The sequence below is a fragment of the Neopsephotus bourkii genome, unplaced genomic scaffold, assembly GCF_033783945.1.
Source record: "Neopsephotus bourkii isolate Nb327-2 ecotype Australia unplaced genomic scaffold, CSIRO-AGI_Nbou_v1 NB_245, whole genome shotgun sequence".
NCBI lineage: Eukaryota > Metazoa > Chordata > Aves > Psittaciformes > Psittacidae > Neopsephotus > Neopsephotus bourkii.
Genome location: NW_026900755.1, coordinates 984778 through 1011804, shown reverse-complemented (window position 1 = coordinate 1011804; position 27027 = coordinate 984778). Strand labels below are relative to the sequence as shown.

At 38.5% G+C, this 27027-nt stretch overlaps 1 protein-coding gene across 1 annotated transcript in view; it reads left to right on the top strand.

The window, feature by feature from the left end:
* Positions 1 to 27027, top strand: part of PEPD (peptidase D) — a 141773-nt gene that overhangs the window by 8382 nt on the left and 106364 nt on the right. The window contains 4 exon segments of the mRNA XM_061345964.1: positions 12108 to 12171; positions 14154 to 14201; positions 15742 to 15803; positions 22819 to 22863. Coding sequence (XP_061201948.1) covers positions 12108 to 12171; positions 14154 to 14201; positions 15742 to 15803; positions 22819 to 22863 — 219 coding nt within the window.

The window sequence follows — 27027 nt, the reverse complement described above, 5'->3', positions numbered from 1 at the left end:
TTTTGCATTGGAAGTGCTTGTTTCTGCGCATGTGGAAGGCACTGCCTGCCCGCTGAAGAAACATTCATTTAGCATCAATGAAGCACAAATCAATTCAATTCCTTGTATAGTACGTGTGAGGTTGGTATTTTGCAGAGGTCTACAGCTGGTCTTCTAGTTCATAGCACAGGGTGCAGTTGCTTTGCCTAGTGTTTATATTGCTTTCTATTCAAGACAGATGTGGGAATCTGCTATGTGCCTATAGGCAGAAATGCATAGATTTTCTTAAAATTAATGCCGAAGGCTTTTTGCTACTATGTTACTGCTACTGTATTACTAAATGTATTGTTTGATGTGTTTCCACTTTTGAAGGACACTTATTTGAGTTGTTTTAAAAAAGTAGCTTAGGAATGTGGCAGTCAGAAGAGTTAATTTTTTTGCCTTGAAGTAATGTAAAGTGGGGCTTCTTGGCTTCATTTGAATTGTAGTTTTAGTTTGGCCAAAAGCAGTGAAATGTCTGAGAGTGCTCGCTTGGAGATGAGTAGACTATTAGTTTACAAATAACACACACCATGTACACTGTAATTATCTTAGTCTCACTAGCTGCACTTGTTTTTATGAACTGAGGTTCTGCTGAACCAGATGAACTCACCACCCTTAGCTGTGTTATGCAAAGAGCCTTTAGGGACTCACCACTATGTACTGTTGGTGCTGGGGATGACTATCACATCTTCAGAAGTATTATTTATCTTGTATGACTTCTTGCTGAGTGTGAGTCCTCTAAAGATTTGTAAATAGCTGTAAGGCTACCTTTCAGAAGTCCTTAAAGCCAAAATACCGTCTGCAATTTTAAAAGGAAGGAGAGATTTAATTTTAGTCAAAAATTGTGGACATTCTCAGAAAACCCCACAACCTTTTATGATGTCAATCACAGAATTGTTAGGAGGGTAATTGTAGGACTGGTGGTCCTACCTAAGTATTGGGAGGGAATTGCAACAACAGTCTCTCTGTTTTTAAATTGTGAGTGTGGGCATTTCGGCATATGTTGGTCTAGCCCATTTCTTAGTTGCTGGTTGGGAAAAACTTTTCAGCTGACTTTGCCTATGTCTTGATCTGTACCTCTGCTCCTTGCTCCTGTTGATTGTAAGGCAGAAACAAAGACTCTCACAGGGTAGCTTACTCTTGGCCTCCTGCAGTATTTTTCTATTCCTACTCCTGGAGGAAGAGTTTGAGAAATGGATGTGGTAACACAAGGTTGTAAAGCTTCAGAAACATAACCGTGTTGTAAGGGCCTCTCTTTTTTTGGCATGGTCTTACCTAGTCGATTTTGTGGTGCAAAGCTGTTAGCAATCATTTCTATTCCTTGGAAATACTAAGTTGGTATGAGTACATGTCTTGCACAGAGACTTCAATTTCACTAATTAATGCTGCACCTGCCATTTACCTCCTTAATTATAAATGGCAGAACTAGTCAGTGTGCTGATTGAAGATATTTTATAAAGTAAAACATACTGTACAGCAGCTGCTTTGTGTGGAGTGGATGCCAAAATAACTTAATTGCCTTGCCACATAAAGAGTGGTTTTGATGGAAAACAAAAATATTTAACGCTTTCATGCTTTAACTTTAGAAATACATATTAAATGGGACAGAGCAATATTTATGTGCAATTTCCTGTGTTTTCTTTGAAGCCCTGATGGCTGATTAGTAAGTATAACAACATTAATCTAGCATTGCATCCACTGTAAGTAACTTTTTTTTCCATTTATTTGGTTGGAAGCTATCTGTATTTGCAAAGTTGAACCTTGGTGTGGCACTTTGGAGCTGTAATAAAGCACAATGAAATCCTTTGCAAATGTTAATGTTTTTTCAGTGACCTGATGAGGGAGCTTCTTAAGCATTGTTATAATTTTCTAAGTGGGTTACAACCAAAATTAACCTTTGGTGTTTGGTGATTAAACTTGACTGACTTCAGCAAGCTGAGAAGTTTCACTGCCTTCAGAAAAGTTGCAGAAGTATGGGATATTTCTAAATGAGTTTTACTGATGTGGTGCATACTTCTCCATAGCATATTCTGGAGCTGTGTATTCAGATAGTCTTTGGTTTTACCTTCTGAACTGATCTGTCATGCCATCCCCTTGTATTTTTTCTCGTCATTTTTTCTCTAAAATGAAACACATTTAGTGTTTTCATTTTCCATGTCTATCATTTCTAGTAGCTGGTGCAGTGCTGTGTTTTGGCTTTAGTCTGAGAATGATGTTGATAACACACTGATGTTTTAGTTGTTGCTCCGTAGTGAGCTAAATCAAGGACTTTTCTGTGTCCCATGCTTTGCAGTGCTGAAAGGCATGACCAGGATACCTGATCTGAACTAGCCAAAGGGATAGTCCATACCACAGCATGTCATGCCTAGTCTAGAAAGTGGGGGGAGTTGCCCAAAAGTCACTGATCTGGGATCTGGGATCAGCTGAGTGAGTGGTTAGCAGTTGTATTGTGCATCACTTGTCTCTCTTGGGTTTTATCCCTCTCTTTTTATTTCCTATTATTATCATTACCGTTGTTATTTTTTACTTATTTCAATTATTAATCTGTTCTTATCTCAGCCCGTGGGTTTTGCCTTTGTTCTGATTCTTCTCCCATCCCAGTGGGGTTGAGGGTAGAGGGGTGTGAGTGAGTGACAGCGTGGTGCTTAGTTGCTGGCTGGAGTTAAACCACATGTACCAACTGGCAATTGCAATTTATCTGCAAAGTTTGTTGCTACCTGCAAATGCCATCTGTGGATCTCATGAACATATTCATATCCTGTTTCTGGTTGTGAATAGGATCAGAACTAGTTTCAGTCTTTGCAGTACCCCACTAATCAAGACTTCAGTCCATTGCTGTTTATCACTTTAACTTCTGAGAACATCAGTCTAAATGGATACAGCACTTTTCAGTGTGGGGGTTGAAGGATTTCCCAGCCTGTGAAAAGCTCATCTTTCTTTCTCTTTAGTTTCTGCTTCAGGCTTTTCTCTTTTTTATTATGACTAGTAATTGCGTGTTAGGTCACATTGTAGTGTTCCTGTCCAGGCAAATTTCAGTTGATTTTGGAGAGTAACAGTCTTGAGAGAGATTTTTATCAAATGTTTTACTATTATTCAGGTAGTACATTGATTACTTCACCCTTCATCCAATCCTTTCGAAACTGTACAATAAAGCTGGTTGCTTTTGATTGACTAGACTTACTTGTCTAGTTGTCTGTGCTGCTTATTTTTCATGATTCCAGTTCTCTGTAGTACAGCGATTTCCATTTCTGTCTCCCATTCATTTATTACCTAATTTCTCTACAGATAAAAATTACTTTTACAGAATAATTAGTGTCTGGATTGCTCTTGCCACTTTACACATGGTTGGTTTTCTCTAAACAGTGCTGCTTGAATGCTCCGACTTCTCAAATGGTTAGTCATTTGTCTTAGTTTAGTCACTGTCTCAGTATTCTAACTGTGCATGAGCTTTGCTGGTCCAGGATGAATGTGTATTGTTTCTAAGAGTTTTACTTTAGTAATTATTTTTATAAATCTTTGCTTTCCAGCTGCTTAGGTTTCCTTGTATTTCTTGTTGAGAATGTTTTAAACTATAATAGTAATTTATACCAGTCCATTGATTTGCAGTCTCTGCCAGCATACACGTTTAACTGGATGCACAAGTTGGTGATTTGCAAAGTGTGAAAGTGCTTCTGTTTCCTCTCCTTTTTGGTTCGGGTGTACTGAGAAATGGAGCCAGCACTAAGTAAATCTGCTTGACAGTGCTGCATTAGAGCTTTTTTAACATCCTGATGTGGCTTCAAACCACAGCATGAGAAAGGTTAAGTCTTGCCTGCGCATGTCTGATTCCTGTGGTATGACAGGGAATGGTGATAACCCCCACCGGGCATTTCTTATTTTATACTTTGTTTAATGTGCTAGCAGGAACATCAAGTTCAGTGCTATAAACTCCCAATAACATTTTGATTTACCAGGGAATCCAAGTTTTCTTTTGATCAGGTGTGCCACATGATTTTCCTCCAAGGACTCAGCTGCTGTTGGTAGGAAGGTAGGCTGGAGCAAAACAAATGCCCACAGGGATTTTCCAGCAGTGCTCTGACAAGGCTCTGCACCTCCACACTGCCTTCTGCTGTGCAGCTGCCTGGCTTGAGTGCAGAGCTCTCAGCTTCTTGTCAGCCTGGATTTGAGAAGGCACTTCAGTGAGAGAACTCCCAAATACCTCTGTGGTGTCTCTCTTCTTGCACTTCTAGAATTCCATGTTTTCAGCTCTTGCCGTTAACCATTTTCTTTAGGTTTTTTATTCCCTGTGGCCTGGGCTGTGTCTGTATGCTCAGGAACGACTCTGTGGGTGGTTTTTCTGTTGAGAAACATACAAAGAGGGGAAAAAAAAATCACAGTTGTTTGGTTAAAATAGGATAGTGAAAAGTGCGATCAATATTAATGCTTCTTGAAAGCTAAATGTGAGTAAAAACTGGGCAGATGGTGTTTTACTTGCTGTGCACCCCTTTGCCTGTGTACCTGCTAGAGCTCTGGGTGTCAGAGCATGGCCTCAACCCAAGTCCTGGGGCATCCCAGATACTTCTTGTGTTACAGAGCAAAGTGCCATGGTGGATCCAGCACTGTTTGCATGGGTAGGTTATGCCTTTCTGCCCAATGTGTTGTGTGGCAAGTTAATTTCTTTATTACTTAGTTTTCTTTACAAGTTGTAGGATGGGACTATTATCATCCCCTTCTTAGAGCTGTACAGGTCATCTTAATGCTGCTATAAACAGCAGTATAGCTTTCTTTGATGCTAATACCAGTTAACATGGAAGGTGTGGGACATGCTGCACGCATTCGGGAGCTTCCTGTAGTACTTTATGTGTGAGACATAAAATATTGCTTGTTTTCCCCCAGTATAGGCATTTTTTCAAAGTAAAAGCAGAACATCTGCTGTTGACAGATTCAGTATGTAACTTTTTCAGTTAGGAAGCATGAATTGAGACCAGTGTTTGAATGCTATATAGTGACCTAGAAATTATACCTACACTTTTAATCATTATAATTCATCTTGTGCCCTTTTTTTGGGAAGAGAGCTTTCTAATGAGCATTTGTCAGCGGTCTGACACGATAAGAAATCTTTCAGGGATTTCAGTGTATAAACATTTCCTTTGCTATGTTTTTTTGTTTTTTTTTTTTTTTCTGTAGTTTTATAGAGCCCTTCTCTCCAAGGAAAAGTGTTATTTGCAAGGAGAAATAAAGCAAAGGTTACCAATGGCAAGTGTTCTGTGATTTTAGGTAGCTCTTGGTAGTATCTCTTAAATGTCTAATTGAGGCACTGCCTCTTGAGGTAGAATTTATAGAAAGCCTAAAGAACTTTTCATCATTTGGGAATGCCTGTGGTGGGAATAGCTGAGCAGGAGGAGACAGTTTCTCATGCACTTTAGGCAATAATACTCTTAGGACATTTTACTGTATATTTGAAGTAGTTGAAATGGTAGTTCAGAGCTTGGCTTTTATCAGGAAGAGCCATGAGAGTCTCCTAAATACATTATTTCTGTTTTCATAAGTCCAGTAGTCTGTATGTTGTTCACAGTTATTCTGCTTCTGTATAGACTGTGTGTAGAGGCACTGGGAAGTCTGGCATCATATACCCAGCATCCTGTGTCCAGCATCATGCATGTGAACTCTACTGTTCCATCCCTCTGCTAAATACGGCTTCAGTTACAGCCCTGGTTACCTTTTCAAGTCATATCAGCTTGAGTCTTAATCTTCAGTTTCTTTTAAATTCTGTTATTTTCTCAAAATCCATCTAGCTCTGGACTGATAAAAGGATCAGGGAGTCTGAATTTCTGTGTATGCAGGTATTTCTGTCCTTCAAAGGATAAACCAGGAATCTATGCAAGTGTGGAAAGAGAGTGGTGTTAAGATAGTCAAAACATTGCTGGAGGCTGCCTGTGAGACCATTAGAATTCTTTTGTTTTAACTCTAGCTTGATGCCTTTTAATCTTTTTATTTGAGATCGTGAAACTCCTTTGGGGTATATAGGGGATTGCATTTTTTTGGACAAAGTCAGGAACATCTGCGGGTATCTTGTAAAGCCTCCTGTGTTGTTCTTCCTACCAGTTCTCGACACCTTCTTGTTTGGTTAATGCTTTGCCATCTGTTAACCTGATGCTGTTGTAATGAGGAGGGAGTTTATTGGTGAATCTCTGACAGCAATAAAAAACAGCCTTACTATCCCCTTTTTCTCCTTCAGCTCTGTGCTTTGCTGTTGTATTTCTATTCTTATGCTTTAATTTTTGCAAGGTTCTTATTCTTTGTAAGCAGTCTCACTGAAACTTCTACTCTGCTTTAAGCAAGTCCTGAGAAATGACTTGTTGGCTGTGTAGAACTTCAATTGCTGAAGACTATGTTTGTTCAGTTTAATCCTTGTATGTGTGTTTCGCCTCGTACAAGTGAAGATAAATGTGATGTAACTCATGCAGGGATTTGCTGTCCGGAAATATGGGCATGCAGTGGTGCCAAGTTCAGGCACTATGTGCAGGCATTTACTTTGCTTAGTAGAGACTACTTGCTCAAAACAAAGGGAATTTGCCATAAAGTGGTGTTTTATGTCTGTTCCTCTGAATGTGAAAGGGTGGAACGGAGGAGGCAATATGGCTACATCCATGTAAAGCAGGAAGCTTTAATGTGTAGTTTTCTAGGTTTCAATGTTCTGTCTCGCTGCATGAAGAATCTGCCTCTTCTGATTTTGTGCTATGAGCTTGGACAGTTTCTCATGCACTTTAGGCAGTAATACTCTTAGGACCTTTTACGAGAACACTGTACCCTGAACATTATTGTGTAGAAACCTTTTTGCTTTAGATTTTCTCATGATTTGTGTCTTTGATATTTGCCTGTTTGTTCCAACTTTGTTAATTCTTGCCTTTAGTTACAGCTTCTAAGAACATAACTTTCTGGTAACTGTCAGGAGCTGTGGATCTGAAAGATAGTAAGTAGTGGGCTAGACTTGTGCATCTGTATTTTAATTGCAGGATATACTTTTTAGTATGGCATGTCTTGCTTTGTGTCAGTAATTGCTGTCTTCCTTGCTGACGTGAATAAGAGATCATCAAAATGGTTGTTGACTTTCATTTAGAGGTTCCTACTAATACTTAAAAAAAAATACGTTAATGCTGTTGTTTTTTGGCTAAAGTCAGATTCAGTGTTTAGGAACTGTAGGTGATTCTCATTATTTGTCCCTAATGTCTATTCACTGATAGCTTTTGTGATCAGAGTGCCTGTTTTAATGTCTGTGCTGTGTTATTAACTTAGCATTTCCTTTTGCTGGAGAATGGTTACCTCACATCAGAGCTTATGTTAGGATACACCTGTTGCTTTCTTTTATATGTTTTCAAATTAGTCCTAACTAGAATTTCTCAAATTTTTGTAATGAACATACCATTAAGGATATTTTTTCCAACAGGAACAGTTTCACAGTCTAGGCTATGCAGTAAAACAAGTAATCTTGAATTACAAACTCCAACTGAAATGCTGAAGAAAAGCTAAATTGGACTACTTCAAGAAAACTGAATTTCATTTTAAGGCTGATCTACTGTAAAAGCTAAAAACTGAATGTCTGTCCTAGAAGCATTAAGAAATGCAAGTACAAAGCGACCGGTAGGAATAAATTGTTACATATATTAAAAATTGCCTGGAAGAAAGTTTAGATGCAAATGAAAGCATATACCTGTGAATGTATACCAGCAATTAGGTTGCAGATATATTAGTAGTTGGCGTTTCTTTCAGGAATAGCTATCAACTCTTATAAATTCTGTTCACAGTTTTTCTTTGGCACTTGTGTTTTAGATCCATCTCATTTGTACCTCTCTTCTGAATGCAGTTCTGAAAACTAGAACACTCTTATCATGTTGGTATTATGAGGCTATTGCTCCAGAGTCCTTTAGAGTACAAAGAAATGTTGCTTAATGGAATTCTTACGGTAATGTCAAATTTGTACAAATCTCTTAAGGTTCGCTGTTATGAATTCTTGTGCAATGTAATGAACAACAGGTTTAAAATGGTTTTAGACAATGAAACAAAGTTTTCATTGGGTTTCAAGTGGAAACACAACGTGGTTAATAAAATGTTGGAAAGAAACCGAGGTTGTCCAACTATATAAAAGCTTAAAAATATGTTTGGTTTTTTTTTTGGTTTACTTACAGGGAGGCTATCAGAGCTGTTCATCTTACTGATGGATAAACAAGGGAGTCAGTATTATATTCATGTTAGAAGGATTGACCCTTTAGTGGAGCCAGTCGTAATACTGTGGTCTGTCAAAATTGTCGCTAATTTGATGAGGTTATGTTTTGGTGAAGCATCTTGTTTTTCAGAAATGCCATCATGTACCATTGTAAATTTAGTTAAACCAAATGGAAAATTTCAGAATAAACTTGGAAGATTTCAGTAAGCTGATCGACTGACTGGGCTTCCTGGTTACTAGTTTTTAATACTACACTCCCTTATTCTTTTACTGGTGGTTTTCCTGTTTGATTGATATGTAAGAGAAATGAGGTACAGCTAACCTGGCGTCTTATTTTACTGTCTGCCTTAGTGTTTAATACTGTATTTTTGTAGTAAAAGTACTGCTGCAGCTCCTCCTCCTCTTTTTCCCATTGCTACCTCAGTAGAGTTTTGTTTATAATAAAGTTGTCACTTGCTATGATTGAAAGCTGGATCTTCAATATTTGGTGCTTTAATAAAACCTTAGCTATTAAAATGAGACTGCACATCACAATTCAGATCTTCTCTTTAAAATGTAGCTTCACATCTTTATACTGTCTTCAGTGTTTCCCAGTTGCTATGAAGATCTTGAGAGAGTAAGAAATGAAGTAGGTGAACTAGATCGCTTAAAAGAAAATGGAAGAGGAAAGAGTTATGTAGGAAGCATCAGCAGAATGTTAACAGCTTTAATGTTTAACCCAAAACAGCTCAAGCTTTTTCACTGGACTGGAAATTCCGATGTGTCCTAAGTGGTGAACTAGAGACACTCTCTTGTTTAAGGGATCCGTTGGTGGAAAAAATGAGGACTGCTGTAAATAAGTAGAAGTTCTGGACTCTCCTGTCTTCTTTCTAATGGCCATAAACTATGAGCTGCCAGATTTTTGCCTAGCCTCTTGAGCATATGGTTTTGGTTTTTTTTTGATAGGTAAGGAGAGACATGATGCAGCAATATCTGGGATCATATCTTCCACTTGGGTAATCCTTCTAATTAATTTATGACTTGCACTGGGGTTTTTTGTGTGTAGTCTCTGCAGTGATTAATCAGAATTTTGAAACTGGCAGCCCATAGCAGCATTACAAAAGACAAAGCCAAAATTACAAAAAATTGTAACCAATTAACTTATCCTACCTGCCTGAGAGTCATTTGTAGGGAGAAGCACTCCTTATCTCTGTGAAGTATCAGATGTACTTGAAATTAGTATAACTGAATATATTTTTCATGATGCCAGTGAGTGTGAAAGGTACCATTCTTGTGGCAGTGATGGTCAGTGCTAAACCTCAGCCTGTTTTACATTTAAATTACTTAAAAATGAATACTGAGCCCTGTGTCTGCTAAGAAACTCTGCACTGGGACTTTTTTACAGTACCTATGGTGTTGGCACTTAATAACCTCTCATAGATCTCTGCTAAACTGAGGAAAAAAAATTGAGAGACTGGAGGGAATATGGAAAAGTGTCAATGAGAATAATCTTTTCTCCTTTTTCTTCCTGAGCTTCTGTTTTGCCTCTACACTACTTCTCGGTCTGCGCAGCACAGAATTTTTCCAATCTAGTGTAGGCTTCTATGTGCACTTTCTCTGTTTACCTGTATTGTTCTGCAATAGATCTCTGCAGAAATCTTCCTAGTGGAAGGGGTAGCTTCAGCACTGCAACATCGTGGCTCCTGTGGGATGGGTAGGGGATGGTAGTTTGTTGGAAGTGTATGTGAACTGATTTTACTGTATAGTCAGAGGTGCAAAGTGTGTGAAGAAGCGAGGCAGAGCTCTCAGTGCTTCAGAGAGGAGCTGAGAAGTCTTGTGCTCTACTTCATACTAAAAGTCTTGCTGACTTCTGAGCAAGGTAGGAAGAACAAGAACAGCAAAGAGGTGTACATCTGGGAAATGTGATGGCTTGTCACTAGGTCTGGTAGAGTCAAAAGTACCTGGAAGATGACCTAGTAACAACAGAGAGAGGATGGAGGATTGGGGGAAACTGCTATTTTATTTCTCTCAAAGTAGAGAAAAAGTCCTCAGCCTTGAAACGATGATGAGCTACTTTTGTTCCTTAAAAGAGTGATTGTATACATAAGAGATGTCGGAGGGATTGCATCCAGAGTGGAATTAATAATGGATTATTATTAAACCCTAGCCAGAGAATTAAATCATCATCAGTGTGCTGTAGACCACACAATGGTAGGAAAGCAACTAACCAAAACAAAACAAAAAGTTGAAAAATAGCTTGTGAAAAAACGAAAGTTTTCTTATTGGCCTTTTGGAAAATGAGAACTACTCCTACTTCAACTGCATTAAATGAAGTGAATAAAATCCAGCACATTTTTGTGCATACTTCTAAGAAATATTTACAAGAAGCAGTTCCTCAATTCAAACAATGCAGTTAATTGTAAATGGTGTTTTGGAGGTATTGCTCTAAAGAGCATATGTTACCATAAATTACTCTTGCCTGTAAATTAGCTGCTTTTACAGTGGGGATTCTTCTGATACCAGATGAATTAGTTAAAACTGTAAAAGAGAACAAAAATGGAAAGTACTAAATCTGTTCGTAATGTTTCTGGAATATTAGAGTACTTCAATGTATGAGGAATGAAGGAGAGGAAACGATGCCTGTAGGAAAAACAGATTATGCAAAAGTTGGACATAAGGGAACTATAAAATACAAGGTATAGAAAGATAAGAGGATATAGTGATTTTTTTTTTTAATTATATGTGAAATCAGCCAGGGAGAGAAGATAAATGATAATTGCTTTGAAATCTCCAACACTGATGGGAAGAGTCCACAAAAGGAGCATTGCAAAAGGGAACATACTATGAGGTATTCTTGTGTTACTTTTGAGTAGTACTTTCACAGGTAAATAAATTCTAAAAAAAAATAAATCTGTGATTTACTGCTTGAGAACACCATAAGTGCTTTCTTGTTGTTGTTCATGCCTCAGCCCAGTGCTGTTTGGAGTATAAAGGAATGTAAAATAAAAAATGGGTGCACAAGATTGAAAAAATGATGTAAATCAGAGCTCTGGCCACCAGGTACGGCAGGCAGCAATGGTACAGGTCTTTGTTGTGGAGCCTCCTAAAGATGCTGAGCTCATTGTCTCACCACTTCTACTCTTCCTCACTGCAGGAGTTAGAAAGTTTCTTCGCTCTCCAGCTTAGTTTGTTCTTTCTCCATTTGGTCTTGGGTTCTTGTAGTTTAAAAAGCTGAAGGTTTGGTCCTGCACGCACATCCTATGTTCTCCTGCTGTAACTCAGGAAGCAAAATGCAGAGGATCCTCCAAATTCCAGCTCTTCCAGCCACATTTTTCTTCTGTTTTTGTTACTTTGTGGAATGATGTAAGCTGAGTGGTTTTTTTTTTTATTTTTTTCTCTTGAGATTGCAATTTCACAATTGCGTTGAATGTGTTTGTTTCAGTTGTGGGGGATGGGTAAGGATTATAATTGGAGAAAATCAGGTACAAAATTAGTGTTTCATTGATTCTTTGAATGTAACACCACTCTTTTACTCTCCCACATCCTTCCAGTGTCTGGTGTTGGAAAGTTGTATATAAATAGCAAAAATCTTTAACAAAATTGGCTTGTGTAGAGTGAATGGGGGGAAAAACACCCTTTAATTCCAGAGGAGACCATGAAATCTAAGTATCCGTGGACTGGATTAAAGCACACTGATTTTTGTAGCCGTGGTAACTTCCTGTGTAATCTCCTGTTTTGAGAAATGGGGTCAAGGATAATATTATTACAACATTCCTCATATCTGATTCTGTTGTGATAGCAGAGGATATTATTTCTTTGTCTGTGGCCTTATTAAATGTAACTGTTAAACTACAACAAACAGTAGAGCTAATCCCAAACATCTTTTTTTTGTTGTTTTCCAAAGGATTCATCCCCCCGAATTCTTCAAGAAAAAATACGCTGTGGATGAAGTCCACTATGTGAATGAGGTGAGTTCTCTGTGTGTCTGAGTATTTGTCTGTGAATAGAAAATCAATACATGGCAATGATTGCTTAATTTTAGTACTCTGCTTACTGGGTATCTCCTGATTTGGTGGGACTTCCCCCCCCTCGTAGTTACTGGAAATGGTCCTTCATTCTAGTAAAGAACTTGTCATTTATTATTTTTCCTTTTCTTTAAAGACTGCCATTTTGAGCTGAACAGTAAAGTCTTAATCAAAAAATGGTCTCATAGACATGTTTTTTGCATTGTGAGACCTGTCAGTCTGCAAAATTACACAACAGAAACAAGTTGCTAAATACATTTTTTTCAATGCCCCGGAGATTTGACAAGATTGCTATCAGCAACATTGCATTTCCTACCTCTGACTTGGGAGCTGACATTTATTTTATGACTCCAAAGAGCTGTGAAGAAAGGCTGTCTGCCTTACTCTTAGTTTATGTTGAATCATTCGAATATTTGAATAAGCAAATATGTTAATGTTTTAAAATACAGGTGTGACTTGCTTAGGTAGGTTTCTTGTTTCATTCTGAGCAGATGTTTCTTTACTTATCCAGCTGTCCAGTTGTCTTTTCTTCGGTAGGAAAGCACAGCAGGGTGAGGACAGTTTTCCTGCCAAACTGTGTGGATGATTTTCATAGAGAGCAGCTTGAAAAGGAAGACTCTGATACTTCTGTCCCTGCAGAGCACTAACTCTGACACACTAGACTAAAAATTCTGCTCTCGTCAGCTGCGAGGATGTTTCATTTCATTTTCATAATGAGTCCAGCTATGAAGTGAAGTTTGATCCTGTATTTCAGTAGCCTGGGGTGAAGGAAGCTGTGGAGACATTGCTTTTTGACGTGTGTGTCATGTAGAACGCAGGAGCTCCAATGCTTATCTGTCAGACACTGAAAATTGCAAGTGGAAAATACATGGTTTATTTTTAAAAATCACTTTTATTTTGGGTCACCTTAGTGGTTTTGGGTCACTTTTGTCAACTGATGCCTATACTGCGGTTCTGTTATCTACTTGCTTACTGCTTAAAAACCTCTGTGGGGACCAGTAAACTGTCCCAGCATAAAGGCTGCTTTCCACCTGAACTGCATGTATTGAATTCAGAAGCTGTTCAGCTTCCTATAACTTTTGCCTGATTTGCCAAGGAGTTGGGTTTCTACCACTAGAACACTGGGGGCCTTATTTACAGGATAGTTTTATGTCAACAAATGACCAACTTGTGTAAGTGTGTAATCCTGATACTTCATGGGGAGGAAAAGAAAAAAGTGGAGTTGGTATTTTTGAACCTTACTGCCGTATATTTTCTTTCGTTAATATTATTAGTATGCTGTTAAGCTGTTTTAAAATTCCATGGACTGTGCACTGCGGAATGATGTCATCTGTTCATTGCCTCAAGAAATGTGTAATTCAGTGCCCACCTTTCTGCAGCTTCTCTGAGAGCCTACTTCTCTACAAGCCCAGTGATCTTGTTCTTAGTTTGTAAATGTTTGAAAGATACTGAAGGAGCCTGATAGAAGTATTAACAAAAGATGATCAGTGAGAGTAACAGTAAATACTCATAACTAAGTATTTAGCACATTGTAGCATAATAATATTAATGCATGTGTGTTTTGTAATACATTGAGGATATAGTACCTTGTTTCTTACTATTTCTGTGTGACTTTACTTTTTTGGCTTATATTTCCTCTGTTGTCCAAATGATGACAGTAGACTTAATTTTAAGTTCTAGTTGGTATTTATGTGTTCAAAGGATGCCATCAGTTAATGCACTGCATTTCTGCCTTAATGTTTTGTGATCTGCTGGCTTGTTGCATGTTTCAGGTAATACTTCAATATCTGAAAGATACCAGAGGAGCGTTTTTGTCTTTGCAGCTTGTTTACTTTGTATACAGCACATGTTCATGTGTGTGATTTATCAGTGTGATTCTGAGGAAGAAAAAAATAAATTAATAGCAATATAAAATTTCTTTTTAGATATCCAGTGTTTTGGCTTCGAAGAACCCTTCTGTGCTTCTTACTTTGGTGAGTCATATTCTGAATAATAACTATTCATGTTTTTCAATGAGGAGATCAGTTTATTTATCACTTCTTTGAACTGTTATTCAAAATGTTTTCTTCCTCTTCTTTGCCAAATTTGAGGCCACCTGTGTACAGTCATCTAGACTTCTGGCTCCTCCATGATCTCTAGATTTGTAACCTCAGGCCTTCCAGTCTATATTCTTGCTGCCAAAAGCTTTATTTGTTTTCTGGTAAAACATGATAAGCCTATCTGTCATCGCCCATGCTATCCTCCAGCCTGTGTACAATGACTGCAAACTCCTTTTATGTTTTACGCTGTTCTGGTCATGTCATGAGCATGTTAGGGCCTTTCTGTGGGATTCCCATAAGGATACAGGGTATACTTTTCCTGCATAAAGTTGATAAGAACAACTGCTGGAAGGAGGGGGTGATACCAAATGCCTGCCAAGTATTTTGAGTGGTGCTTGCTTGTTTCTCTGGTAGGAGGATGAATGAGTGGGTTTAAAGCCTGCAAGTTTCTTCTTCCCCATCACCTCTCTCCCAGCTGCTTTCCTTGACAGATGTTCTATAAACTATATGAAATAATTTGCTGACGGAGCTTTCCCTTACAGCAAATGCAGCGGCAGCTCCTGGGTTTACCAATGACCAGACAAAAAAATCCCTCCTTAAAGCAGTCACATAGCATGAGATCTGATTTCTTCATCCATTACGAGCAGAGGCCCTAAAAAGTTTTCAATCTTTCTTCCACTTACATTTGTATACATACACATATAAAAGATGACCTTATCATTTTCTTTCATGTTCTTTAAGAGAAACGAGTGGGAAAGGGAATATTTGATCACCTTGTACTTCTTCATGTGCATTTCTGCACATCAAGTTCTTTAGTAGCTGTCACTTCATGAGCATCCTGTTGTGTGAAGAATTTTAACCTGATTTTTGGCTGAGAGGAAGGAACTGTGATTCTTCCAAATTCCTTCCACTGAAGAAGTGTGCAGAGACGGGAAGAGCTGTTCTCTTTTTTCTGCCTGAATGGACACTTGGTCCTCTTTCCTGTGGTCTTTTTCCAGATATGGAGCTGTAATGATGCTCCACGGGGTTTCCCAGGCACTGTGTTCATCTGCTGTGTAGCAGCCAAAGTACTCTTACTTACACTACTTGCTTGAATGGAAAGCTGTAGGGGAATGGCATGCAAATTTAAATAATAAGCATTGCCAAGGCAGGGCATAATAATTTATTTTTAAATGAAGTAACTTTAGAAAAAATTTGCCCATTTGTTACTCTCTTGCCCATTGTCTCCCAACTCCCTCTCAAGACATAAGAAAATTAGAAATCAAAGCCTGCCCTACTCGTAAGCAGCACATCATAACCTAAGTTCTGTGTTGGTATCCTATGAAAGACTGGGGTTTCAATTATAGTCATTCAAGTAAACTTACATACTAAGTTTTCCTAAAGACTCACTGCGGTCAGGTTCTGCCCATGGTGTACGTTTTAAATGCTTGTGTTCAGCTCAGAATCATGGTCCTTTTTATCTTTTCCCTCCCAGCGTGGTGTTAATACTGATAGTGGAAATGTCACCAAAGAAGCTTCTTTTGAAGGAATCAGCCAGTAAGTGACAAGGCTTTTTTATCCATTGGTTGTTGCATGGTTATGTTAAATCATTTTATACTTCATGTTAAATGATGTTTTGCCTAGTGACAGGATGTTGAATGTCGAATGAAATATATTAATACTTCTTTGGGAATAAAATGTTTGACAGGTTTCTAATGACTTGAAATACACTGGATTTTGGCTTGGTTTTGTGTTGTATTTTTTTTCTCAAATCTTTTTTATATCTGATTTTGTCCAATGTTTCTCTTAATTTGTTTTTGCTTTAAGTGTCTAAATCCAGAAAAGACCCATCCCTTTGCCTCTATTTCCACAGCTGGGACTGGAATATTTGGTTTTCAGATTTCAGGAAAATTAGTCTTTAAGAGGAGCTTCTTTCTCTTACTGACTTCCTTGTACATTATTAAGGTAGATATTAGTGATTCTGGTAAGCACAATCTTCTGAAAAGATGTCGCATTACAGGTGAAAAATTAAAGATCACTTTTATGCCTAGATGTGCTCCTTTAGTGTCCCTTGATGTTGTCTTTATACGGAGTTTGGCTGCTAGGGGAGTAAAAATGTTTTCCTCCTTGCAGTGTTTTGAAAAGGCAGTAAATAACAGTGCGTCACAGCCTGCTCTGGGATGTAAAGATGATGGCCTCAATTTTGAATGAAATACAACTATCTATTCTAATATCCCCAAATGAGATAATTTTCCATTTTTTGCTCAAGTGTATGGCTAAAAAGAAACACCCCCCCTATTCAAAAGCCTGTTAAGAAACTCCACTTATTCTGAGATGTTGAGTAGGTGGTCTTTTTTTTTAATACCTGACTCCCAGTCACCCTGCTACATTTTTCTCCATTTGCCTCTGTTGAGGGCATATTAATTCTGCAGTGAAGATTGTAATGCAGAGTGTTTGCTGCAAGTCTGGGCACTGGTTTGTTTAGTCCGAGAGCATGCTTTCTGCTGGGATCATCTCTTCTCCCTGTCATGTGAGCTGAAATCTGGAATATGATTCCATAATTACTTTGTTCTCTCCTACTGTTCTCTACAACCTAAATAGAAACTTAATGAGTCTGTCAGGGATATTGGGGACCAGGGTTTCAGACTTTTAGGCGTCTTTTGCTGCTCGGTAAGTTAAATATAAACTATTCCAGAATAAAGCAAGCAGTTTGAAATGAACATACAGCAGTATGATGTTCTGTTGCTTTAACCAAGTGCATACTCGTTTATCTTACACTCTTCAGGTGCAGGTGAACTCCAAAATCTGTGTGGAGCGATACCTCCGGTTTTATCTGAAACATCTCCACATGAAATATAAACAGTTATTATCTCCAACACTAATTCTTTATGGGAATGATGTACAGAGATCTGTTTGAAGTACCAAAAAGCCCCTTTTTCACCTGAATTTCACTAGAGTTTAATTAGGAACACATTCTATTACAAGTCAGTGTTAAGTTAGGAAGCCACTCCATTTAGCACTTGATCTGAGATTTTAACAGCATGTCTTAAAGGGATTAATGATATTTTATTGTGGGTTCACAGTTTGTGGTAAACATGCTGTCACTGTGCTCCAGGAGAAGGGTTTCTTCCTTTTTTAGAGGCTATTTCCAGCTGTTTAGTAGTTTAGTTAGTCCCTTATGAGACCTGGGTTAATGCTTATCCCTCTCCACCCCTTGGCACCAAGTTGTTCATCTTACTGCCTTTGACAGATCTGGTTGGTATGTTCCCTTCCCACGCTTGCGGTGTGGAAGAGCAAGCATTGATTTTGTTGTTGAATGCGCTGGAGATCCAGTCCCCTCTTCTGACAGATACCGTGCCCTCAAACCACTTGTCACTCCAGCCTTCTCTGGATCTCCCTGACTCCTGCTTCTGTCTTCTCTGGGGCTGTCCTGTCTCTGGTGAGAGCGTTTGGCCTGCACGCCAGCGGCAGCGTGTGGAGAGTGAACGCTGCTCGTTGAGGGCGTGAAGGAGGGGGAGAGCTCCCTTTTAAACTCTGCTGTCCTCAGATTTTTGTAACTGCATATATAAACCAGTTTGGTTTGTATGTTTTCGATGCAGACTCAAACCAATTTCAGCATTCCTGCTTTCCTGCTTCTCCACCTCGTATGTCAAATATTTCCTTTATATTTCATAGAATCACATAATGGTTTGGGTTGGAAGGGGCCTTAAAGCCAGTTCCACGCACCTGCCTTCCACTGGGCCAGGATGTTCAAAGCCACACCCAGTCTGGCCTGTTTCTGTGTATTTTGGACGTACTTGCTTCTTCTGAGAGGACTAAACCCATGGAGTTTGTATCGGACAGTGGACTCCTTCAGACTGTGCTCCCTCCCATCTGTCTGTGCCTATGAGTTGTCAGCTCTCTCTGTCCTCTGCCCTAGCTATGATGCTATATCTTATTCCTGTGTTTTTTGTTTGTTTCCATTTTCTGGCTACCTGGCCAAGATGTATTTGCTTGCTAGGGCCCTTTTCTGTTTCTCCTGCTCCCATTTGTCTGTTTTCTCCTAGACTGATTTGCCCTGGTGTGTTTTTCTGTTTGGGTTGTTTCATTTGTGATGGATGATAGGAGAAATAATGTATCATTTCTAGAAAAAGCTGGATCTTGCTCCCTTTGCAGGCTGTTCATCTGCTGCTGTCACAAGTTGCCTTTTTCTTCTTCTAATGATTTTGCTTCCTTGCCTTGCTTTTTGAACCTCTTGAACTTCTTCTGGAACATAATTACCTAAACTATTTGATTAATTTTTCCACTGTAATAAGTAGCCATTTGAGACAAAATGACTACTGTGGCAATGAGTTATTTCTTTGATCTCCCTGAAGATCAACCCTGAGTTGCTTTTGCGCTGGTAGCAACGATCAAACTTGATTTTAGGCTGATTTTAAAGCCTAAATAGTGAAATTCATCATGTTTTCCATCAGTTTATTTATAGTTCTTCCATACAGAATCACAAACTGGTTTGGGTTGGAAGGGACCTTCAGGCTCATCCAGTTCCAACCCCCTGCCATGGGCAGGGACACCTTCCACTCGACCAGGTTGCTCCAAGCCCCATCCAACCTGGCCTTGAACACTGCCAGGGATTGGGCAATACATCTTCTCTGGGCACCCTGTGCCAACTCCTCGGCATCCTCACTGGGAAGAACTTATCCCTAATGTTTAATCTAAATCTACCTGCTGTCAGCAAAGTATCCTGTACAGAAAAAAGCTTGTATATTGCTGCAGCCTGTAAAAATGGAGAATGGTGGTGCTTGGGAAGTTGTCCTGCTCAGCAGTGGGTAGTCCCGTTGTCCCATGAGGGGAGCAGCCTGGGACAGGGACTTCGGACAGGAAAGCTGGACTGCTGCTAATGCTGTTCCTGGTAGCTCCCCTAAGGTCAGCTTTGTTTGCAGCTGTTACAAATCCCACAGAAGTGACTTCCTGCCATTTGCTTCAGGTGGCTAAAAGTGTAGAAGGCAGATTTCTAAAGTAGTGCCAATACATTTTTTTCTAGACAATTGCTTTTGTTTGCTAATGAAGGCTAGTTCTGTCGGTGGTGGGTTTTTGGTTTTTCTAATTCATGGACCCATTTTTCAGACTGGAAAATGAGCAGGAATTTTCTAAATCCGGTCTTGTGCCAGTGATGTAGCGCTCGTAAATGTGTCATATACTTTAAACCACTGTTGAATAAGTCTTTGCTTGCTGTGTTGCTTGATTTTGTTCTGGTTTTATTTGTTTGTTTTTCATCCTCAGAATCAATTGATGGAAATGATGGATAGTGTAAGCAATTGTACCTAAATGCTTACAATTTTTCAATGAATTCCTTTCCCTCAGAATTGTACTTCTTGAGTCTGACAGTGGAAACCATCTAAAAAGCCTCTTCCCTATTGTGTAGTGAGGTCCATTGTTAGGAGAAAGACTCTTATGTTGAGAAGAGTAGAAAATTCTAATACTGTGTATGAGGATGTTTAGAATTTTCTCACCATATACACACAAATTATATTCATTAAACTGACAAAATATGGTCTCTTTGTGCACTTTTATTATACAGGAGGTGTAGATTTGTAACTTTTTTTTAAACTAATGAAATTGTCTTGCAGCTAAAAGGACAACTGAGTATGAAATCAATTTGGACATGCTTTTCAGTGTAGCATTTCTTAGTTCTGTGATGATTAAATGGGAGCATTAATACATTACAGGTTGCAGCTGTAGCAAAATGTCAATTTGTTTTCTTCCCCAAGACCACATGTCTCATCATCTAAGTGTTGTCTGTTTGTACACTGTGGAAAAATGTAGAATTGGATTGCTCTACATGATCCTCTTAACCCTAGGGCAGTACATGTTTTTGAAAAGTAAGTTGATTATTGTCTAGCAGGATCAAAACTCTGCTAGAAGGACATGGTAGGGTGATTTTATACAGGACTTTGTGCACAAATTGTGTGAATTAAACACCATTGTGTACTTGTGTTGGTGATGACAAGCTCTTTCCCTTGAGGTTGGTATTTAACCAGTAACTTTAAGAGTGTATTTTGTTTAGCTGCCTTTTTGGTAACTGAAATGAAGCATAATTTGAGTCAGTTTTAGTAAGTCTGGCAGTAATAAACAGGTTGTCTCGTAGCCACTTGGACAGGACCCACAGCTATCACGAGCTAAGCAAAGTTGAGAGAACTCAGTCCTTAATTATTGGCTTATCTGAAAAAGCTACATAAAATAGATCAGGTTCTAGTCTAAGTCTGAGTTGATGCTGTGTCCCAGAGATCTAAAATCTTGTTTTCTACTTGCCATCATATCAGAAAGTCTGTCTTTCAGGTGAGAGGTAAAATTGCTGTGTGACTGATGACTTCCTGCCTCTTTACCCCTACCCTACACCCTCTCGTTGAAATCCTGCCCCCTTTCTGTGTGTTTAATTCACTTCCATAATTGACAGCAACTGTAATTTTAAGGAGCTGCCACATAGAGGGTTCTGGCAGCACAAAGACAGCTCAAGAAGAGCATTTAAGGCCAGGAGAGGAAAAATCCAGGGACTGCAGCAGAAATGGTACATCTCTTGACTGAAATTTCCTTCGTATAAGAGCATTATAGTATAGGTTTTTCCTTTTTGTTTATATTTATTTAATGCTCAGATGAGAGACAGTCTTCTGTTGTGAGGTTCATGTTTGTTCATTTGGCTTGGTTTTGGTTTCATCTGTTTGTGCTTGTGGTTAAAATGAGTGTGTCAGGTTCTTGAGAGACGTGCATTTTCAGAGCCTCGGTCAGCTGCCTTCTTCACTTGCCCTTCCCCGCCCTTTATTTTCTTTTGTTACTTCCTAATAACCATAGATTATACTTGTCATATTTGCATAGAGCTGCTGTTGGAGCTTTCTGCAGTGCTGCAGTGTCTCCTTACAATTGCCTTCATTGATCTGTTTTCTGTCTGACATACTGATGACAATTATTGAATGTCCTTGCGTCGTTGCAGCTCCAGCTTAATTCTTCTGTGTCTTGTTTTTCTGTGGTGGTGTCAGTTGATATGCTTTCTGGCCAAACAAGGAGCTCGGGCTTTTGGTTTTTTAGAATTTGTATAGATTGATTACACTCTATCATTGTTATATTTTCTTCTGTATAACTTTGTGTTTAATGGACTCTTCCATCCCAGAATTATTTCTGCATTATTGTATGTAGGTAATAGTTGTTGGGATGGTGGTGATTAAATTGAAAAAATGCCTTTTTTCTCTGGTTTTGAGACTTTCTTGTTTCCAAGTGACTAATTTTATTCTATAATGATGCATTGTTTTGTGACTTGTGGCTTTTTGTATTGTGTTGCTTTTTCAGTGGTTTCTAATTAATACCCATAATACTGAGTACCATACAGCTTGTCCTTGTTGAGTGTTGAGATAAGTTGTTGTTTTGTACCCTGGAGTAGTGACACAAAGCTATTAACCTTTACCTTGTTAGGATTTTATGAGTTTATGAGCATGTGTTTTTGAAAAAGAGAAACATAGGTGTTTTTTTTTTCCCTGCTATCTGAGTATGCAGGAAGACTCTGGTACAATTAGGAGTGACTTCTAAATAATTTTTTTTAATTGGATTTGTGCTTTTGTTGGTCCCTTCTGAGGTGTGAAGAATGCTTAATAACCTGGAATAGATTAATTTTTCCTTCAAAAATTTGGGAAAATGAATTATTGCCTTATAACATTCTTCTAAAGATCTGTTAGGAGCCTTGGAGCATCTTAATTCTCTTAAATGCCATAACTGAGGAGCCAACAGTCAGACAAAAATATCTTTGGTGAAGGACACTCCTTAGGCATTTAAACTGTAAGCAAAAAAAACCCCTTGAACAATGCTTGAAAATCTATTTGTGTTCCACTTAATTACTCAGCTTCTTACTCTGTTGGCCACTGTAATGTTATTGTTTAGAGAACCTCAAACTAGTTCCAAGAATACATGAATTGCTAATGCAGAAAATAAACAGAAAAATAGTTAAGTGTTTGAGGCCACAATGTAATGAAAACTTTCGCTTTGCCTCTTCTCTAGGTCAAAAAAGGCAAGGAGAGATTGTTTTCATAGTCCTCTAAGCAAGCTTATTTATCACATGCCACATTCTGTGCACAGAAAAATGGGAAAGCGTAAAACGAAGGATGAAATTAGCAGTTCACTGTGTTTAATTTCACTGAAGCGTTTTTAAGGAGCAAAGTTAAAATCACAGAACACTTTGGAAGGGTCCTCTGGAGGTCGATCTGGTTCAACCCACACTCACAGCAGTGAAGTGAACATTTTATCTTTGTCAAAAGAAGGTTAAGGAGTGTGTCCTGAACATACTGTTCTTCTGGTTTCTCCACATTCTAAAAATTACGTATGTGGTTTAGTCTCATGTATTTCAAAATTAAACACTTGCACAGTGATGACAAATGTGTGCATTCTGCTTACGGGGATCTGAACTGATCTGTAATTAGTTGCAATACATTATTTGCTCTCACAAGTTTTCATGTCCCCAGAGAAGATACATTAAAAAAAAAAAAAAAAAAAGTCTCTGCTGTTGTGTGGCTTTTTTTTAATATTTGTGTGTTGCTTTTTTTTTGTATAGATTTAATGTGAACAACAAAATCCTTCATCCTGAAATTGCAGAATGGTGAGTAGCATAAAATCTTTTTCTTTGAGTATCATTGAAAGTGCTTATATTAGGGCAAGGGATAACTGTTTCAAACTGGAACAGGGGAAGTTCAGGTTAGACATAAGGAAGAAGTTCTTTACTGAAGGGTGGTGAGGCACTGGAATGGGATTGCCCAAAGAAGTGGTGAATGCTCCATCCCTGGTGGTGTTCAAGGCCAGGCTGGACAGAGCCTTGGGTGACATGGTTTAGCGCGAGGTGTCCCTGCCCATGGCAGGGGGTTTGGAACTAGATGATCTTAAGGTCCTTTCCAACCCTAACTATTCTATGATTCTGTTGCTTCAGAGAGCCGTTCCTCATCTGAAGCATCCTACTTTACTAGGTTTTAATTTTAAGTTGATTTCACCCTGTAGGGTGGAAATAATGTACAGAAGTAAAAACAGGTGAAGAATTTATATATCATTCCTTAAGCATTGTGTCTGGATATACATTTTTATAGGATGTGTTAGGAGTTAAGTCACATTTGTGTAAATGTGAATTTGTATGAATAAGAAAAGAATGAGGATAATTCATAATTCATATTCTAGAACCAAAAATCAAAGGTAGATCAAAACTGTCTGAACAGGTAATATTTAATAAGGTGTTATTACTTCTCTAGGGTTTATTATAAAAGCATTAATTCTGTTGAATTATTATTAATGTAGCTATACTTTATATTTCTAGGGGAATTCTGCTGTAGCCTATCTAGAATAGACAAAATTAGAGAGTGTGGCAAAGCGTAGGAGTAGCTTACAAAGCTACTGCATTTCACTAGCTTTCCTGTTATGGTCAGCATTGCTGACTTTGTCCTCGGGATTGCTCTGTAACTAGGGCTTTCTAGTTTTGCATTTAGGAAATTAACTGACGAAACAACACAGTGGGTTTTTGTTAATGAATTAGGTTTTTATCTCAGCTTTTTCAGTATAATAATCTAGAAATGAGGAAGCAAATCCTTAGTTAAGACAGATAAACTCAAAATCTTAAAATACAAACAGGAGAGTATACACTCTTGACTACCACTGTTGTAGCTTATTGCAATACATGTTACTATATATTATTCTTTTTAATGTTTATTATTAGCACATAGGCTGAGAACAATCTGCTGTCTTCCTCTATGTCTGATTGCCAGCTGGAAAACTGTGGAGATGTTGTTTTGAACATCAGTGTGATTTCAGAATATGTATAAATTTTAGTAGGTCACATTTCTGTTATTAAAGCCATTTGTCATTGCTTGGCATGGCACAAAAATTGTGTAGAAGGAAGGCGGGAAGAGGGGAAACTTTGCTTAGACATTGTTTCATTATAGAGGCATTGGTGGGCCTGGAGATCTGTAGTAGTGGGACTCATTGCTTGCAAATCCTGTTGATGAGTGGAAGGGGGAAAGTTAGTGCTGCTTTGTAACACAGAAATCTCAGGGTGCCAGTTTTTAAATCACGCCTGTTCTGTCCGTTGAGAATTTTGACCTTCCTTTTCCAAAACAAGTTATCGTGCAGAATTGATTTCTGAATTTATTGTATAGAAGTGATTTCTGAATTGAAGAGTCAAGAGCCTTTGAGATGCAAAGTTCTGAGTAATGTAGACGGAATACAAGATTGGAAATTGATGTGTGGAGATGTGCTTTTCAGACGCACAGGTTAAACACAATTAGGTAAAGGAGGAGCATGGCAAAACGGGGTTTGGTTTTGTTTTGTTTTGTTGGTTTTTTTTAAATATCATTAGGGTTTAATAAGTCAAGTTCCTGTCATTACAGATATTGATAGGAAAGATCTAGAAATTTCTACACATGCTCCGAGACCCCTGATGCCATGCTACAGTGGCATACAAAACTAACAGAAAGGATAAGTCAGGTTAGAAGCTCTTCATAAAGTCTTACTTTCTTGCAGAGGTGGCTGTCCTTAAGCTGTAGTTCGTTGGTTTGTTGTAGGGCATGGTGTGGGCTTTTTGTTTTTTAAGACATTGGGAATTTCCAGTTCTCTTCATTATCATGTGCCCAGCAGCTAGAGGAGGATTCTCCTAATGACCTGACAAGCTGTTTGAGAAGCGGAGGAGAGAGCTACATTTTCATCTTTAATGTGACAGTGTCATTTTCCTGCTCCTCTTGTTTGTTTGCCTTTTTGTACTCTTGTTAGCAGGGAACAACAAAGGGCAAGAAAGGTGACCTGAAGAGGGCCTGGTCTAACTTCCAAACTTTGATCCGTAGGTACAGCAGCACTACGGGAAGAGTGGTGACAGGTTTAGCTGCAGAAGGCTTTGGATTAGGGTCACAAGCTGATTCCCAAGTCAGCTTTCATTCTAGTTCCATCTACCTTACCAAGGTCCCACCTGATAAGCTTTTCTGCTCTGTATTTTGCGTTAATGTGGGGGTTAAATCTTCTTCAGGAAGCTCAGAGTTGGAGAAGCATGAGGTCTGTGCATCTGTCCTGAGATAGATGGAGCATTGAGGCTGTAGAAAGGCAGCACTTGGACCTGTTTATCTTGGTGCGAAGAGAATCTTTTCTGTGAATTGCAAGTGCCAACCTGGAATTCTGCTTCTGTTCTCTCTGTGATATCACAGGGGAGAGATGCTCAGTGTGTACCTTCTCTCCACTTTGCTTTCAAGGAAGGGGAATTCTAAGTGGAGCCAAAGTTCATATGTGCATTCAAAAGTGTTTTAAAAGGTTTTATTGAGTTTGGTGGATTTCATTTTAAGTCAGAGGTATGTTGTGGATGGTTGTTAGGATTTAAGTGTCTGGTGAAACTGCTATATGAATGACAGGCTATGCATATTAAAACTTCCTAAAACAGAAAGTTTCCTTGGCATGTAAAGTTATTGATCAGGAAACTTTCTTTAGAAGGCAATAATATTTTTAGAATTAAGAATATTTTACTTTTAGGAAGATTAATTTTTTGGGGGGTTATATTCTAGAGTAGAAAATTGCTTCATTTAAATCATGTGCTTGCATGGATGCATATAATTTCAAATTCAACAAGCTCTGAGCTACTCTGGTTTACCATGATACTTGTCAGTAAAACTCCGATCTATACCATGCTGTCAAAGCTGCCAGCAAGAAGTGAAATGGCTGAGCTTTCTGAACCAGCCAGGGAGAACTGTGAGCTACAGAAGGCAATTCTAGTATTATACAGTCTTCTCATAAAATACAGGGAAAATGGTTCAGTACTGACAAGGGGCAAAGTGTTTGTGATTAAGGATCTGTTGCCTCCCTTGCTTACTCATCCTTTTTCAAGATCTCAACTTTTTCTCAGTTGCTATGAAACTTAAATATAAACCAAAAGGATCTGACCTTAGACAAGACTGCAGCAGTTTGCATAGGGTGTTTTCACTTTTGTTTTTTTTCAATTGGGTGAATGTGTCTACAGACACATTTAAACACTTAAATTGTAAATTTCAGGGTCCCTGTTTCAAATCTGATACTGAATATGTATTCTAAGTATTGATTTCAGCATTTTGAAAAGAAAATGTCATCTAACAGAAGACAAAGTCAAAACTTATCCGAATTATCTCCCTAGTAGTCAGAAGGAATTATTTTTACACAAGCATTTAGAAAAATGGCCTTTTGTTACTTTAGGATACCAGTGTCTGTTTGTCATACTTGTGGTAGTGCTGGAAGATAATGTACAGCTTGTTTTCTGCTTGCATATACTTTATTTTGCTATAACTCCAATGAAAATGGTATTCAATAGTTCTGTGTGGAAGATTTCATGTATTCTGTATTTTGCATTACTTCGATGGAAATCTATATTGTTTCTTCTGGGAAAGTAATCTGTATCTTAATGTCTTAAGGTTGGGTGTATGCTCTTTGTGGTTTTAGAGGATTTTCTTACCTAAGTTGTAAACCCTAATATCTTTTTGAACTGTTTTAAAATGAACTTCCGCATTCAGCATTCATGCAGCTGGCTTTCAGAATTGTACTGCAATGCTTATCCTTTGCCTGTGTGTGTTATTATGTTGAATGGCTTCAGTGTTAATTCAGTTAGCAAGTTAAAACTTGCTGAAGAGCATAAATATATCAGCTATGGTAGAGAAATGTCTATAAATAAAATGTGGAAAGGTAACAGCAGGGGTAAAAAAGGGTGAAGACAAGGCAGGACTGTGGAGTCTGTCTGCATGGGTAGCATCTGTATTTACTAGGTGGTCTGTAAGCATAA